Genomic DNA, 13932 nt, shown 5'->3' with positions numbered 1-13932 from the left:
TCTGATCCTAGTATTTAAGGTTCAGTAGAAAGTATAAGAGATGGTGTTTATGTGGGTGGAGATCTGGATAATGTTTACTGCAACATACTTAAACTTTGAGAGACTGAACAAGGGCTAACAATGCAAATACCAATTTGAAAGAAATTTAAAAACATGAACTCTTGGGGAAGGTGGACGAGGCTTATAGCAGTGAATAATAATTATTACAATACAGAAGATAACTGGAATACATCATTTTAAAATATTACTATGGAGAAAACAGTCTTATTTTTACCTCAAAAAATTGATATCATCTGGAATGCCCTGCCTGAAAGAATGGTTGAAGGAGATTCAATAGTAACTTTCGACAGGGAAGTGAAAAGGAAAAACGTGGATAGCAGGGGAAAGAGGAGAGGACGACTATTGGGATAGCTCTTTCAAAGAATCAGCACAGACATGATGGGCCAAATGACAACCTTCTGTGCTGTATGATTCTAAATACAAAAAAGAAAATGAACCAAATGAAACCTCAGTGATTGAAGGATGATAAATAAACCTTAAACAGGCCAATGTCTTAGGAAAAGAGGGGCATACATAAAAATCAGTTTTAAAATAATTACAAATGGCATAGAGAAGACTAAGATCTCATTGATGAAAAACAGTGTGTAAGGCAGTGTCCTCATGCTTGTTCTGTGTCTATATGGTAACTGTCAACGCCATTGTCTTTGTCCATAGCAAAGCTGGAGGCAGTGGCAATTTTCTGTGAATTATGGAAATAGATATGCTACTACAGGATTCATCACTCCACCAGCCTCCAAACAACAAAGGAGATGTCCACATTTTTTAGCTGGAGATACAGCTTTAAGTCTGAGATTGGTCAATGTTTACCATAATTATTCCTAGGATTGACACTTCTATTCAATGCTGGACTGGTCTATGTTTTTTTGTTGAACGTTCTCCACATTCTTCTTTTGGAACCTCACTAATTAGCACATTAGCTTCATTTAATTAGAATTCATGCCCATTGTCTCTACTGCTGCATCTCAGCGTCCTCAACAATCATTAACTTCTCTCTGTTGCACCATCGGTCGTGATAACACACGGCCAAATACTTTATCCTAACGCTTCTAAAGTCAAGTGTGTGTTGGAGGGAGCATATTAGATATTTTAGCTATAATGCACAGTCCAAAGTGGGAGATGCACTTATATACAAGGGACATATTCTAAGTTGAAGATTTAAGGTGTTCTAATCAGTAACGCACTCTTTATGCTATTGATACAGACCCTCTAGCCATGCCGTATTTGCTGGGTCTGAAGCCCATTTGGTAAAGGTATCTTCTGTGTCCAAAGCAAGGTAATCTTCACTGAAATAAAATGGAATAAAATAATTTGTAACATACAGTGCACTTTTTGTGAATACATTAGTACAAACTCAAACAAGACAGGTAACCATCGCAATTATAAATCTTAATTTTTCTTGAGATTGAAGAGCATCCAAATGTTACAGGCACTTTCAAATGCTTGCAATATTCACTTTTCCAAAATAATGCGGTTTATATTGTAAAGACAATTCCTCCATGTTCAACGCCACTTGGAGGAATCACTGAGTGTGGCAAGGGTGCAGAATGTACTCTGGGTGGGGGACTTCAATGTCCATCATAAGAGTGGCTCAGTAGAACCACTACTGACCGGGCTGCCGAGTCCTAAATGACATAGCTGCTAGCTTGGGTCTGCGGCAGGTGGTGAAGGAGCCAACAAGAGGGAAAAACATACTTGATAGTCGCACAGTCATTGTGGAGGCGACAGTCATTGTGGAGGCGAAGTCCCATCTTCACATTGAGGATACCCTCCATCATGTTGTGTGGCACTCCCACCATAAATGGGAAACAGATCTGGCCAACTCTGGGCATCCATGAGGCGCTGTGGGCCATCAGCAGCAGAACTGTACTCGAGCAAAATCTGTAACCTCATGGCCCAGCATATCCCCCACTCTACCATTACCATCAAGCCAGGGGATCAACCCTGATTCAATGAAGCGTGCAGGATGGCATGCTAGGAGCAGCACCAGGCATACCTAAAAATGAGGTGTCAACCTGGTGGAAGCTACAACTCAAGACTACTTGCATGCTTAACAGCATAAGAGGCAAGCGATAGACAGAGCTAAGCGATTCCACAACCAACGGATCAGATCCAAGCTCTGCAGTCCTACCACATCCAGTCGTGAATGGTGGTGGACAATTAAATAACTTGCTGGATGAGGAAGCTCCACAAATATCCCGATCCTCAATGATAGAGGAGCCCAGCATATCAGTGCAAAAAATAAGGCTGAAGCATTTGCTACAATCTTCAGCCATAAGTGCTGAGTGGATGATCCATCTCAGCCTCCTCCGGAGGTCCCCAGCACCACAGATGCTAGTCTTCAGCCAATTCAATTCACTCCACATGATATCAAGAAACGGCCAAAGGCACTGGATACTGCAAAGGCTATGGGCCCTGACAATATTCCGGCAATAGTACTGAAGGCTTGTGCTCCAGAACATGCCGCACCCCTAGCCAAGCTGTTCCGGCACAGCTACAACACTGGCATCTACCCTGCAAAATTGAGAATTGCCCAGGTACGTCCTGTACGCAAAAAGCAGGACAAATCCAGCCCTGCCAATTACCGCCCCATCAGCCCATTCTTGATCATCAGTAAAGTGATGGACGGGGTCATCAACAATGCTATAAAGCAGCAATTGCTTAGCAATAGCCTAGTCACTGACACATAGTTTGGGTTCCACCAGGACCACTCAGCTCCTGACCTTGGTTCAAACGTGGACAAAAGAGCTGAACTCCCAAGATGAGGTGAAGTGACTGGCCTTGACATCAAGGCAGGATTTGACCAAGTGTGACATCAAGGAGCCCCAGCAAAACTGGGGTCAATGGAAATCGGGGGGGAAACTCTCTGTTGGTTGGAGTCATACATAGCATAAAGGAAGATTATTGTGATTGTTGTTGGTCAGTCATCTCAGCTCCAGGACATCAATGTACATAATCTAGTGTCCTAGGCCCAACCATCTTCAGCTACTTCATCAATGACCGTCCTTCTGTCATAAGGTCAGAAGTGGGAATGTTCGCTGAGGGTTACACAATGTTCAGCACCATTTGCGACTTCTCACATACTGAAGCAGTCAACGTGCAAATGCAGCAAGACCTGGACAATATCCAGGCTTGGGCTGACAAGTGGCAAATAACATTCGCACCATATAAGTGCCGGGCAATGACCTGGATTCTTACCTTCTCTTGATCTTTTCATTGAGAACTGTCGGCGTGACATTAGTCATCTCAATTTCTCTGCTCCTCTCACCCATTCTAACCTGTCTCTCTCTGAACTTACTGCACTCTGTTCTCTCAGGTCCAACCCTAACATTGTCATCAAACCCGCTGACAAGGGTGGTGCTGTTGTTGTCTGGCGCACTGACCTCTACCTCGCGGAGCCTGAGCGTCAACTCGCAGACACTTCCTCCTACCTCTCCCTGGACCATGACTCCCACCACTGAACAGCAAGCCATTGTTTCCAGGACTGTCACTGACCTCATCTCCTCTGGACATCTTCCTCCCACGGCTTCCAACCTGATAGTTGCCCAACCTCGGACGGCCCACTTCTACCTCCTACCCAAAATCCACAAACAGGACTGTCCCGGCAGACCGATTGTGTCAGCCTGTTCCTGCCCCCAGGAACTCATTTCTCGCTATCTTGACTCCATTCTCTCTCCCCTTGTCCAGTCCCTTCCCACCTACATCCGTGATTCCTCTGACACCTTACGTCACATCAACAATTTCCAGTTCCCTGGCCCCAACCGCCTACTCTTCACCATGGACGTCCAATCCCTCTACACCTCCATCCCCCACCAGGATGGTCTGAGGGCTCTCAGCTTCTTCCTCGAACAGAGGCCCGAACAATCCCCATCCACCACTACTCTCCTCCGTCTGGCTGAACTTTTTCTCAGACTGAACAATTTCTCCTTTAACTCCTCTCACTTCCTCCGAATAAAAGGTGTGGCTATGGGTACCCGTATGGGCCCCAGCTATGCCTGTCTCTTTATGGGGTATGTGGAACATTCCTTGTTCCAGTCCTACTCCGGCCCCCTCCCACAACTCTTTCTCCGGTACATCGATGATTACTTCGGTGCTACTTCATGCTCTCGTCGGGACCTGGAAAAATTTATTAATTTTGCTTCCAATCTCCACCCCTCCATCATTTTCACATGGTCCATCTCTGACACTTCCCTTCCCTTCCTTGACCTCTCTGTCTCAATTTCTGGTGATAGACTGTCCACCAATATCCATTACATGCCTACCGACTCCCACAGCTACCTCGACTACAGCTCCTCACACCCCACTTCCTGTAAGGACTCCATCCCATTCTCTCAGTTCCTTCGCCTCCGTCGCATCTGTTCTGATGATGCTACCTTCAAAAACAGTTCCTCTGACATGTCCTCCTTCTTCCTTAACCGAGGTTTTCTACCCACGGTAGTTGACAGGGCCCTCAACCATGTCCGGCCCATCTCTCGCGCATCCGCCCTCACGCCTTCTCCTCCCTCCCAGAAACATGATAGGGTCCCCCTTGTCCTCACTTATCACCCCACCAGCCTCCGCATTCAAAGGATCATCCTCCGCCATTTCCGCCAACTCCAGCATGATGCCACCACCAAACACATCTTCCCTTCACCCCCCCCGGGCGGCATTCCGTAGGGATCGTTCCCTCCCTGACACCCTGGTCCACTCCTCCATCACCCCCTACTCCTCAACCCCCACCTACGGCACCTCCCCATGCAAACGCAAAATATGCAACACCTGCCCCTTCACTTCCTCTCTCCTCACCGTCCAAGGGCCCAAACACTCATTTCAAGTGAAGCAGCATTTCACTTGCATTTCCCCCAACTTAGTCTACTGCATTCGTTGCTCCCAATGTGGCTTCCTCTACATTGGAGAGACCAAACGCAGACTGGGCGACTGCTTTGCAGAACACCTTCGGTCTGTCCGCAAGAATGACCCAGACCTCCCTGTCGCTTGCCATTTTAACACACCACCCTGCTCTCTTGCCCACATGTCTGTCCTTGGCTTGTTGATTGTTCCAGTGAAGCTCAACGCAAACTGGAGGAACAGCATCTCATCTTCCGACTAGGCACTTTACAGCCTGCCGGACTGAATATTGAGTTCAACAACTTTAGATCCTGAACTCCCTCCTCCATTCCCACCCCCTTTCCGTTTCTTCCCCCTCCCTTTTGTTTTTTTTCCAATAATTTATATAGATTTTTCTTTTCTCACCTATTTCCGTTATTTTTAAATGTATTCCACCCATGGTTTATTTCACCCCACCCCCACTAGAGCTACCTTGCTCGTCATGCTCTCCAATCTTAATTAGCACATTCTTTTAGATAATATCACCACCTTCAACACCTCTCTGTTCGTTTGTCTGTGACATCTTTTGGTTATCTGCTCCTATCACTGCTTGCTTTTCCCAACAAACCCCCCCCCACCCCCCACCCCCCCCCCCCCCCCCGGAAAGCAGCTTACATTTCACCCCTTTCCTATTTCTACTTAGTTCTGTTGAAGGACTCGAAACATCAACTTTGTTCTTCTCCGCCGATGCTGCCAGACCTGCTGAGTTTTTCCAGGTACTTCTGTTTTTGTTTTGGAATTCCAGCATCCACAGTTTTTTGTTTTTATCTCAAGAAGCTTGACACTATCCAGGACAAAGCAGCCTGCTTGATTGGCATTCCTTCCACAAACATTCATTCCCTCCATCACCAATGCACAGTGGCAGCAGTGTGTACCATCTACAAGATGCACTGCAGGAATTCACCATGCTTCCTTCAACAGCACCTTTCAAACCCACGATCACTACCATCTAGAAGGACGAGGGCAGCAGACAGACGGGAACACCACCATATGGAAGTTCCCCTCCAAGCCACTCACCATCCTGGCTTGGAGATATATCACTGTTCCTTCACTGTCACTGTGTCAAAATCCTGGAACTCCCTCCCTAATAGCACTGTGGGTGTACCTACACCACATGGACTACGGTGGGTCAAGGCGGCATCTCAGCTCACCACCTTCTCAAGGGCAACAAATGCTGGCCTAGCCAGTGACGCTCTCATCCATGAACAAATAAAGAAAAAATGCAAAACTAGTTAACATTAAATCAGTAAAGCACAACTATCCAACATTTCTGATCATGTTTTTGTTGTTACTGCGCATAACTATTTCTAACCTCTAATGTGTTCCAAAAGCACAGTGGAAATAAATCCAATTTCTAGTCTTCCATTTGTAACATTACTGGATTCATAGAATACGCAGCAATGCAAAGTATGGGGGAAATTTTAACGGAGAGCAAGACTGGCACAGCCAGGAGCTGGTCCAGTCACCCAAGATGAAAATTCAGCACATCAGCAAAGAAACATACTGACACATTTGTCTTAGAGATAAAGGGAAGCAAAAAATTAATGAAAAAGAAAGTTGTTGACATCCTTTCACCTATGAGAGATGACAGACATGCAGCAAATCATCCATTTAGGTGGATTGGTAAGACAAAAAGAAAGAAATAAGGAGAGAGACTGAATTAGAGAGTGGGAAAGAAGCAGATACAGGTTACTGCCATAACTTCATGAGGAATCTATTTACACCTGAGAAAATTCATTCCCAACTATTTATGGCAGAGGAATGTCATGAGTGGACAACTTATAGGAGCAGAACTTCTGTGGAGTGGCAATCACCATTGGATTGCCACTCTGCTCCAATTTACTTACACTGAAATGCAGTTGCACCTTTCTTACCCGACCTTCCGACTCTGGCCAGGTGGGAATAGTGCATTGCAGCTGTTCAGGAATCCTCTCTGTTGAGGGCAGTAGAGTCAAGGGAAGTGAAGACACACACACACTTTTATGGTACTAGCTGAGGGGGGGGTGGAAAACCTTTGGAGGTGGGTCGAGTTACAAGGGGGTGAAGGGTAGTTGGGAGGGTAGTCAGGGGGTTGGGAGGTCCAGTGGACAGTCTGGCGGGGATAGTTGGGCAGTCAGGATGGTAGTCAGGGGGTCCAGGGGAGGGGTGGGGGTAGGTTGTAGTTGTGGGGTCCATTGGGGGGGGTGGTAGGGGTAGTTAAAGTTGGTGAAGGGTCAGTGCTATAGTTACCCAGGAGATAGAAGTGGTTTTAATTCTAACTTTTCCTGGGTAACTATTCCTGTAAGACAGTTGGAACCACCCAAAGATTGTGATTTAAACTGAAATATCGGATGGTTCCCATTACAGGGCAATTGCCCAATGGAAGTTTGAACTTCTTGGGCAATTGCCGTGCAATCCTTACATGGGGACTGAGGTACCTCACAGGTATGATGCCCCGGAGATCAGAAGTTATGGGCCACGGCCTATAACTATTGACAACTGTGTACACAGCTATATACTATTAAAAAATCTTTGTGCATCACATTTCAGGTGTCACACCCTGTCTAATGCAAACATGCATCACACTTGGCGAAAAATTAAGAAACCAAGAAATTGTTTACAACCTATAACAACAACTTGCATTTATATAGTAATTTTAATGAAGTAAAATGTCCCAAGACACGTCACCGAATTGTTATCAAACAAAATTTGACACTAAGCTACATACAGAGATATTGGGGCAGACGATCAGAAGCTTGGTCAAAGAATTAGGTTCTAAGTAGAAAGAGATGTCGAGAGGTGGAGAGGTTTAAGGAAGACCTTAAGGCCTCAGCAACTGAAGGCACATCAGCCAGCAGCCGAGTGATGACACATTGAGGATCGCAAGAGATTAGAATTAGAAGGGTGCAGATAACCCGGAGGGGGTAGGGCTGAAGAGGTAGCAAAGATCGGGAGGGACTAGACCATGCAGCAATTTGAAAACAAAGATGAGAATTTTAATATTGAGGTACTGGATTAGGGAAACAAATCTGTGCAGGAACACAGCGCACTGGAACCAGAATATTCTTTATTAACCTTTCCACAAACAAAGCAATGGTTCCAATCTCCAGCTCGAATAGTGATTAACCTTTGAAAGAAAGCAAGCTAGTGTTTAATTAGCAGTTAGATTCTGCAGTCTTGTAGGGTCACATACCTACAAGTTAGTAGGATAGCACAAGGAACATAGTCTGAACAATTTTGGAGCAGGACAGCAGGACAATGAAGAGTTTAAACAAAGAAAATTTTCCCTTGTGAAAATGCACCAATTCTAAATTATTTAAATCATTAATATATAATGGTTGTTTGGTAGTACAGAACTTGAATATTGCTGAAGAAAGAGGCATGTCAAAGCTTTTTGCCTTGTACCCATCAGGACACTTTGCAAAAATACCAATATGGGGGAAGACAATAATTAAACTATATGTGAAGAGAGTGCTGATTGGTTGGAAAGTGGACTCTGATTGGTAGAGGCATTGCCATGGAGAATGCACGACTGATGGTGACTGATAGTTAACTGCCAAGCATTGTTTAAAATTTAAACCAAGCAGCTTGACCCTGGTTGATCAAGGTATTGCCCTGAGGAATGAGTCAGCGAATGGCTGTCACTTGTTCAGGCACAATCTGTGTACATGTTTTTTCTGTCTGCAAAGAACAGGGCCCCGTTGGGTTTCTTACAGTTCCATACGCTATAAGATTGGTCTTATCGGCAACACTAAATAGGGCCTGAGCCATTTGCTCACCATGCAAACTAGATACTGAAATAGGGCACAAAGGCATCCTGCAGGATAATGGCTGCCCTGATCAGATTATTTTGCGCTGTATATCTCGCAAACACATGAACGGGCCTAAGGCCATCACTTTCGGCCCTAAAAAATGCCCAGTCTACCTCAGATTCACCTGGAAGAGCAAGGTATCTCAAAAATTTGAGCAACAGATAAAGCTAGCTGTTTCACATTGCTACTACGCAATAGCAACCCAAGTGTTATTTGCCACTAAAAGGATGCTGTTGTCAAGCCAAAAAGATGTACTGCCCATCTGACAAATGAGTAATGTGGTATATGCATTTCAGTGTCAGTGTGTATGTAGGCCGTATGTCCCAAAGACTGGCGGATCATATCAAACAGCATGTCCCAGCCACTGTTCGCAATGGGCAATGTACAGACCGTACCAAACCAGCCCATACTTGCAATACTCAAATCAGTGTCCAACATTAGATGTGATTCCACGATTGCACAACATTTGCTAAATAATCCTCAGTATGCTAAGAATTGCGCTGACAACCAATTTAAGATTGTCGGCTGGGCTCGCGGTGTGGTACATTTGAGTGTACTGGAAGCTACATATATTAATACACGGGGCCCTGTTCTTTGCAGACAGAAAGAACATGTTCACACATTGGGTCTGTTTCAGCTCAACAAAATAAGTGACAGCCATTCGCTGACTCATTCCTCAGGGCGATGCCTTCACCAATCAGGGTCAAGCTGCCTGGTTTAAATTTCAAACAATGCTTAACAGGTAACTATCAGTCACCATCACTGGAGCATTCTCCATGGCAACGTCTCTACCAATCAGAGTCCACATGCCACCAAACAGCACTCTCTCCTCATACAGTTTAATTGTTGTCTTTCCCCCTATATTGGTATTCTTGCAAAGCGTCCTGAAGAGTTCAAGACGAAAAGCTTTGACATGTGTCTTTTTTCAGCAATATACAATGGACACAAACTTACCCAACTGGCTGACTGTTTGACTGAGTAAGACTGGCATCAAAATCTTCACTTTTAAATGGCGCTGTGAACATACAGGAAATAATAACATTATTAAAAACTTCTCTTCAACCTAGTACCTTTAAAGCCACGAGTGTTGAACACTACTGAACATACTTGATAGAGTCAAATTAACTGGGCTCAGGATTAATATGATTTCTACTTTTAGCAAGTTTGCATCTTTTCAAAGAAGCGTTTTCTCACATTTTCTCCCTCCCTCTTCCCCTTCCTTACCCTACCCCCACACAAATCTTGCAGAATTTGTACTGAAATCAGAAACATGTTTGTTGGATCATATTAAAATAATCTGAAGAAGCTCCAAAGCCATACAATGATTATGTAAGTTGCTCTGAAGGTTTTGAGTCAGATGACTGTTTTCGACCTCTTCAACTTAACTCTCACAATCTCATTTCATCTGAATGCCCAGCTACTGGTTTGCAAACATTTTAAGCTGTCCCAGTTTAATTTTATACATCTTTGTATATGGGTTCTGAAGATAATTACAGAGACAAGAGGTTAAGGGATATGGTGAGCTAGTTGGTCGAGGTGAAAAAAAAATCAGATAGATTAGTTGAGAATGCTGCTCCTCTTCTAAAATGCCTTAGTCCTTGTAAATAAAACCATACACAGAAAAGTAATAAATTACAGTTGACAAATCTTATCACCATTTTCTGTTTTTACCTCACCTTCCTCATCGACAGAAACATTTCTTATTAAAGTAACAGGTGCTGAATATGTCGGAACCAGCAATGGTACATTGGATGGTACAGCGTATCCGCAGGGAACTGGCACACAATATCCAGGAGGGAGCGTATGACCCGTTGCCTTATTGTCCTGGTGGCTTTGTTCTGCTCCTGGTAGTTCGACTTGATCACCCTCCTGGAGTGGTGTGATATCTACAACTGAATATGGATTCACTTTTGCAAGTGGTGTTTCAGCTATGGCTTGTGTGGCTGAATGTAGCAAACTGGCAGCAGTATCATTTTCTGCAAAGACAATCACTTTTTTAAAACAAATGTATTCATATTATCTATTAACCCAGATCAAGTTTTTTCGAAGTTATTTTCTACTAACTTCTTTTTTAAATTAAAACTAAATATCTTTGCAATCCGATTGAGAGCAATTGATTTTGGGCGTGATCATGGAGGAGAATCCTGGGCTGGATTCTCCTTCACAATCACACAAAATCAAGTGGAATAGTGGGGCAGAATGAGAAAATATCTGAGCAGCGAGGGCAACCGCCGCCTCAGTGTCGTTACCATGCAGCAGCACTGTCACTGGCCACTCCATCCTTGCCAACTGCATGCAAATGCCAGGAGGGCAGCCTGGGACCCTGTCCAATTGCCCAACAATTCGTTGGCATTATAGCCAACATGTAGAAGGTGGGTGCTGGGCCCCAGAGAGGTCTCCATGGAGGGTGGGGGAGCCTTGTAGTGGTCTCCACTTGCCCTATTCCATCCCATCCCTCAATTACTTCTGCTTCATGGGCCTACTGGGCTGCTGAACTTGGTGGCTGTTCTGCTCTTTTAACAGACCAGCTGCATCTTCCGGTGCTCCAGCTACTGTCCCACTGCAGTACCACCGGAATTTTGCAGCTACTCAATGGCGGGAATTCCACCATACATCTGCGATCCATTTCCTGGATTGAGGTTGCGGCAATGTTTGTAGGGCATGCAGAAATCCTCTGCTGCGAGGAGGATCCCAGCTCTGTTCTCAAGGCATCTGTCTGTCATTGGTATCCACAAACAGCCAAAGAGACTGAGCAGCTTTCCTATTCCTTCTTGTAGACAATCACCTTTGTTTTGCTCTATGACTTTCCACAACTAACTGCAGATAATGGAGGTGGGAAAACTTGCTCAGTAGCAACTGAGAATTCTGCTTCCTTTCGCCTTTTTTGGTTTTCCACAAAACATGTGAACACTTTCAGTAATGTAGAATTTTAATTGTTCATTGTGTATTTGCAAATATACAGCTACTAATTTAGATGAAGACATCGTATTCAACTAGACATGTAACATAATTAAAATCACTGATAGCTCATGGAATAAAATCACAACTATGGGCTGAATTTTACAGCTGACGTACTTGAAGGCACGAGGTGGGGGAGAGGTGCTGGTAAAGTGCAGTGCATGGCCTTCCCATTCCCAGTCTCCCATTTTATGGTGGACAGGGGAGGCGTCAGACAGCCTGCGCCCCAACTCCCCACCCCCTTGGGCCTATTGAGGTCCTTAAGTGGCCAATTAGTGACCACTAAAGGGCGTTATTCCATCTCTGCCATTATTTTACCCACGGCAGGGAAGACCCAGGCCAAGCAGGTAGCCTAGGTGCTTTCACTGTGCAGGCTGGTGTCAGGCAAGGCGGCGGCGACCTCTTTGGGGTGTTCCCTCTGCCCAGAGCTGCCACCCCCCACTTTAACTCTCCGCCCTGACCTCTCAAACCCAAACCCCGCCCCCTCTCACCCACCTCACCGGGGCTTGCCAGCCAGGCCTCACTGATACGCCTGACTTACCTGGTAGTCCAGGCTCCCTCACCTCGCCTCTGCTTGCATGAGAGAACCAAATATAATATTTCCAAGTTTGCTGATGACACAAAACTTGGTGGAATGAGAGTAATGAGGAGGGTGTTAAGAGGCTTCAAGGAAATTTAGACAGGTTGCTTGAGTGGGCAAATACATGGCAGATGCAGTATGACGTGATTAAGTGTGAAGTTATCCACTTCGGTAGGAAAAACAGAATGGCAGAGTATTATTTAAATGGTGATAGATTGGGAAATGTTAATGTATAAAGGGATCTGGGTGGCCTCATACACAAGCCATTGAAAGAAAGCATGCAGGTGCAGCAAGCAGTTATGAAGGCAAATGGTATGTTGGCCTTCATTGCGCGAGGACTTGAGTACAGGAGTAAGGATGTCTTCCTGCAGCTATACAGGGCCTTGGTGAGACCATACCTGGAGTATTGTTTTGGTCTCCTTTCCTGAGAAATTATATAATTACCATAGAGGGAGTGCAGTGAAGGTTTGCCAGACTGATCCCTGGGATGGCAGAGTTGTTGTATGGCTGGGGTGTATAGAACAAGGGGTTAAAGTCTCAGGATACAGGGTTGGCCATTTAGGATTGAGATGAGGAGAAACTTCTTCACTCAGAGGGTAGTGAACCTGTGGAATTCTCTACCACAGAAGGCTGTGGAGGCCAAGTTACTGAATATATTTAAGAAGGAAATAAACAGATTTATGGACTCTAAAGGTGTCAAGGGTTATGGGGAGAGAGCAGGAGTATGACATTGAGATAGAGGATCAACCATGATCATATTGAATGGCGGAGAGCCGAATAACCTACTCCTGCTTCTATTTTCTATGTTTCTCTATGTTTTTTCAGGGCTGACTGTGGTCCCACCTCTTAAACCTGCTGCCTCTAGGACTACAGAGCTGCTGGTCAATTGGATTGGCCGCAGCTCTCTAAGGCAGGACTTCCTCCCTGGATAGGGATGGTAGTGTCACCTTAAAGCAATTAACGTCCTGCCGTGCATAATATGGCTGCAGGGCAGCCATTTTTTGGTGGGCGTGCTCACAAACAGCTTTTCAGTTGGGGGTGGGGCATGATGGGGAATAGGGCGCACTGTAAAATCTGGCCCCATGCTTTCTTCCCTTTCTTGGCAAGAACCTGGCACCTTCCCATTGGTGAATGTGAGAAACATTACCACAGAGGAAGAAGCGATACTTTTAGTTTTAAAAATCTTGTGAGAGTGTGCGATGCAGAAGTCGCTGGCAGATGCACGATTTAATGCCCACTTTAATTGCCCTCAAGAAGATGGTAGTAAGCTGTCCGCTAGGACATTTCACAGGGTAGTTAAGAATCAACCAGATAGCTGCAAGTCTGAAGTCACATGTAGGCCAGACAAAGTGGCCAATTATTGGCCACTTAAGGGCTATTTTCCACCCAGCCTCAATTTTTAGGCTGGCAAGAGGATTGAACTTCCATGGAAGAAGCACGAAAAAGAACAGTTACATCTTGGACAGGGTGAGGGGGGTGGCCTCCATCAGAAGGCCCCTTCTGAAGTTAGGCACTCCTGCCTTGAGGTCCGGTAGCCTCCGGATCTCCCTCCCCGCCTCAGAGACCCCAATCTCCCCTTTCGTGCTCCCCCTCAAGCCTTCCCTACTCTCCCCGCCCTTTGACCTCTTGAACCTACTTGGGCCTCCAGTGCCCAGACTTTGGCTCCGACGTCCTCCTGCA

The 13932-nt window shown here is 45.4% G+C and overlaps 1 protein-coding gene and 1 long non-coding RNA gene across 4 annotated transcripts in view; one reads left to right on the top strand and one right to left on the bottom strand.

Moving 5' to 3' along the window:
• The window catches only part of LOC144680666 (uncharacterized), a 475346-nt gene extending 472936 nt beyond the window's left edge, over window positions 1-2410 (top strand). Inside the window, exon 3 of the long non-coding RNA XR_013576599.1 lies at window positions 2396-2410. This is a non-coding gene — a long non-coding RNA (uncharacterized LOC144680666). The remainder of the gene's footprint in view (window positions 1-2395) is intronic.
• Window positions 1-13932, bottom strand: part of arhgef10 (Rho guanine nucleotide exchange factor (GEF) 10) — a 340903-nt gene that overhangs the window by 209742 nt on the left and 117229 nt on the right. For 2 of the 3 annotated variants that reach the window (XM_078541897.1, XM_078541898.1), the window contains exons 4-6: window positions 10391-10690; window positions 9669-9729; window positions 1264-1343 (exon numbers count right to left, since the gene is read on the bottom strand). In XM_078541897.1, coding sequence (XP_078398023.1) covers window positions 1264-1343; window positions 9669-9729; window positions 10391-10690 — 441 coding nt within the window. The remainder of the gene's footprint in view (window positions 1-1263; window positions 1344-9668; window positions 9730-10390; window positions 10691-13932) is intronic. The other variant, XM_078541899.1, reaches the window with a different exon arrangement.

This window comes from Cetorhinus maximus, chromosome 5 (genome assembly GCF_964194155.1).
Source record: "Cetorhinus maximus chromosome 5, sCetMax3.hap1.1, whole genome shotgun sequence".
Taxonomy (NCBI): domain Eukaryota; kingdom Metazoa; phylum Chordata; class Chondrichthyes; order Lamniformes; family Cetorhinidae; genus Cetorhinus; species Cetorhinus maximus.
This window is presented reverse-complemented; position numbering and strand designations above follow the sequence as displayed.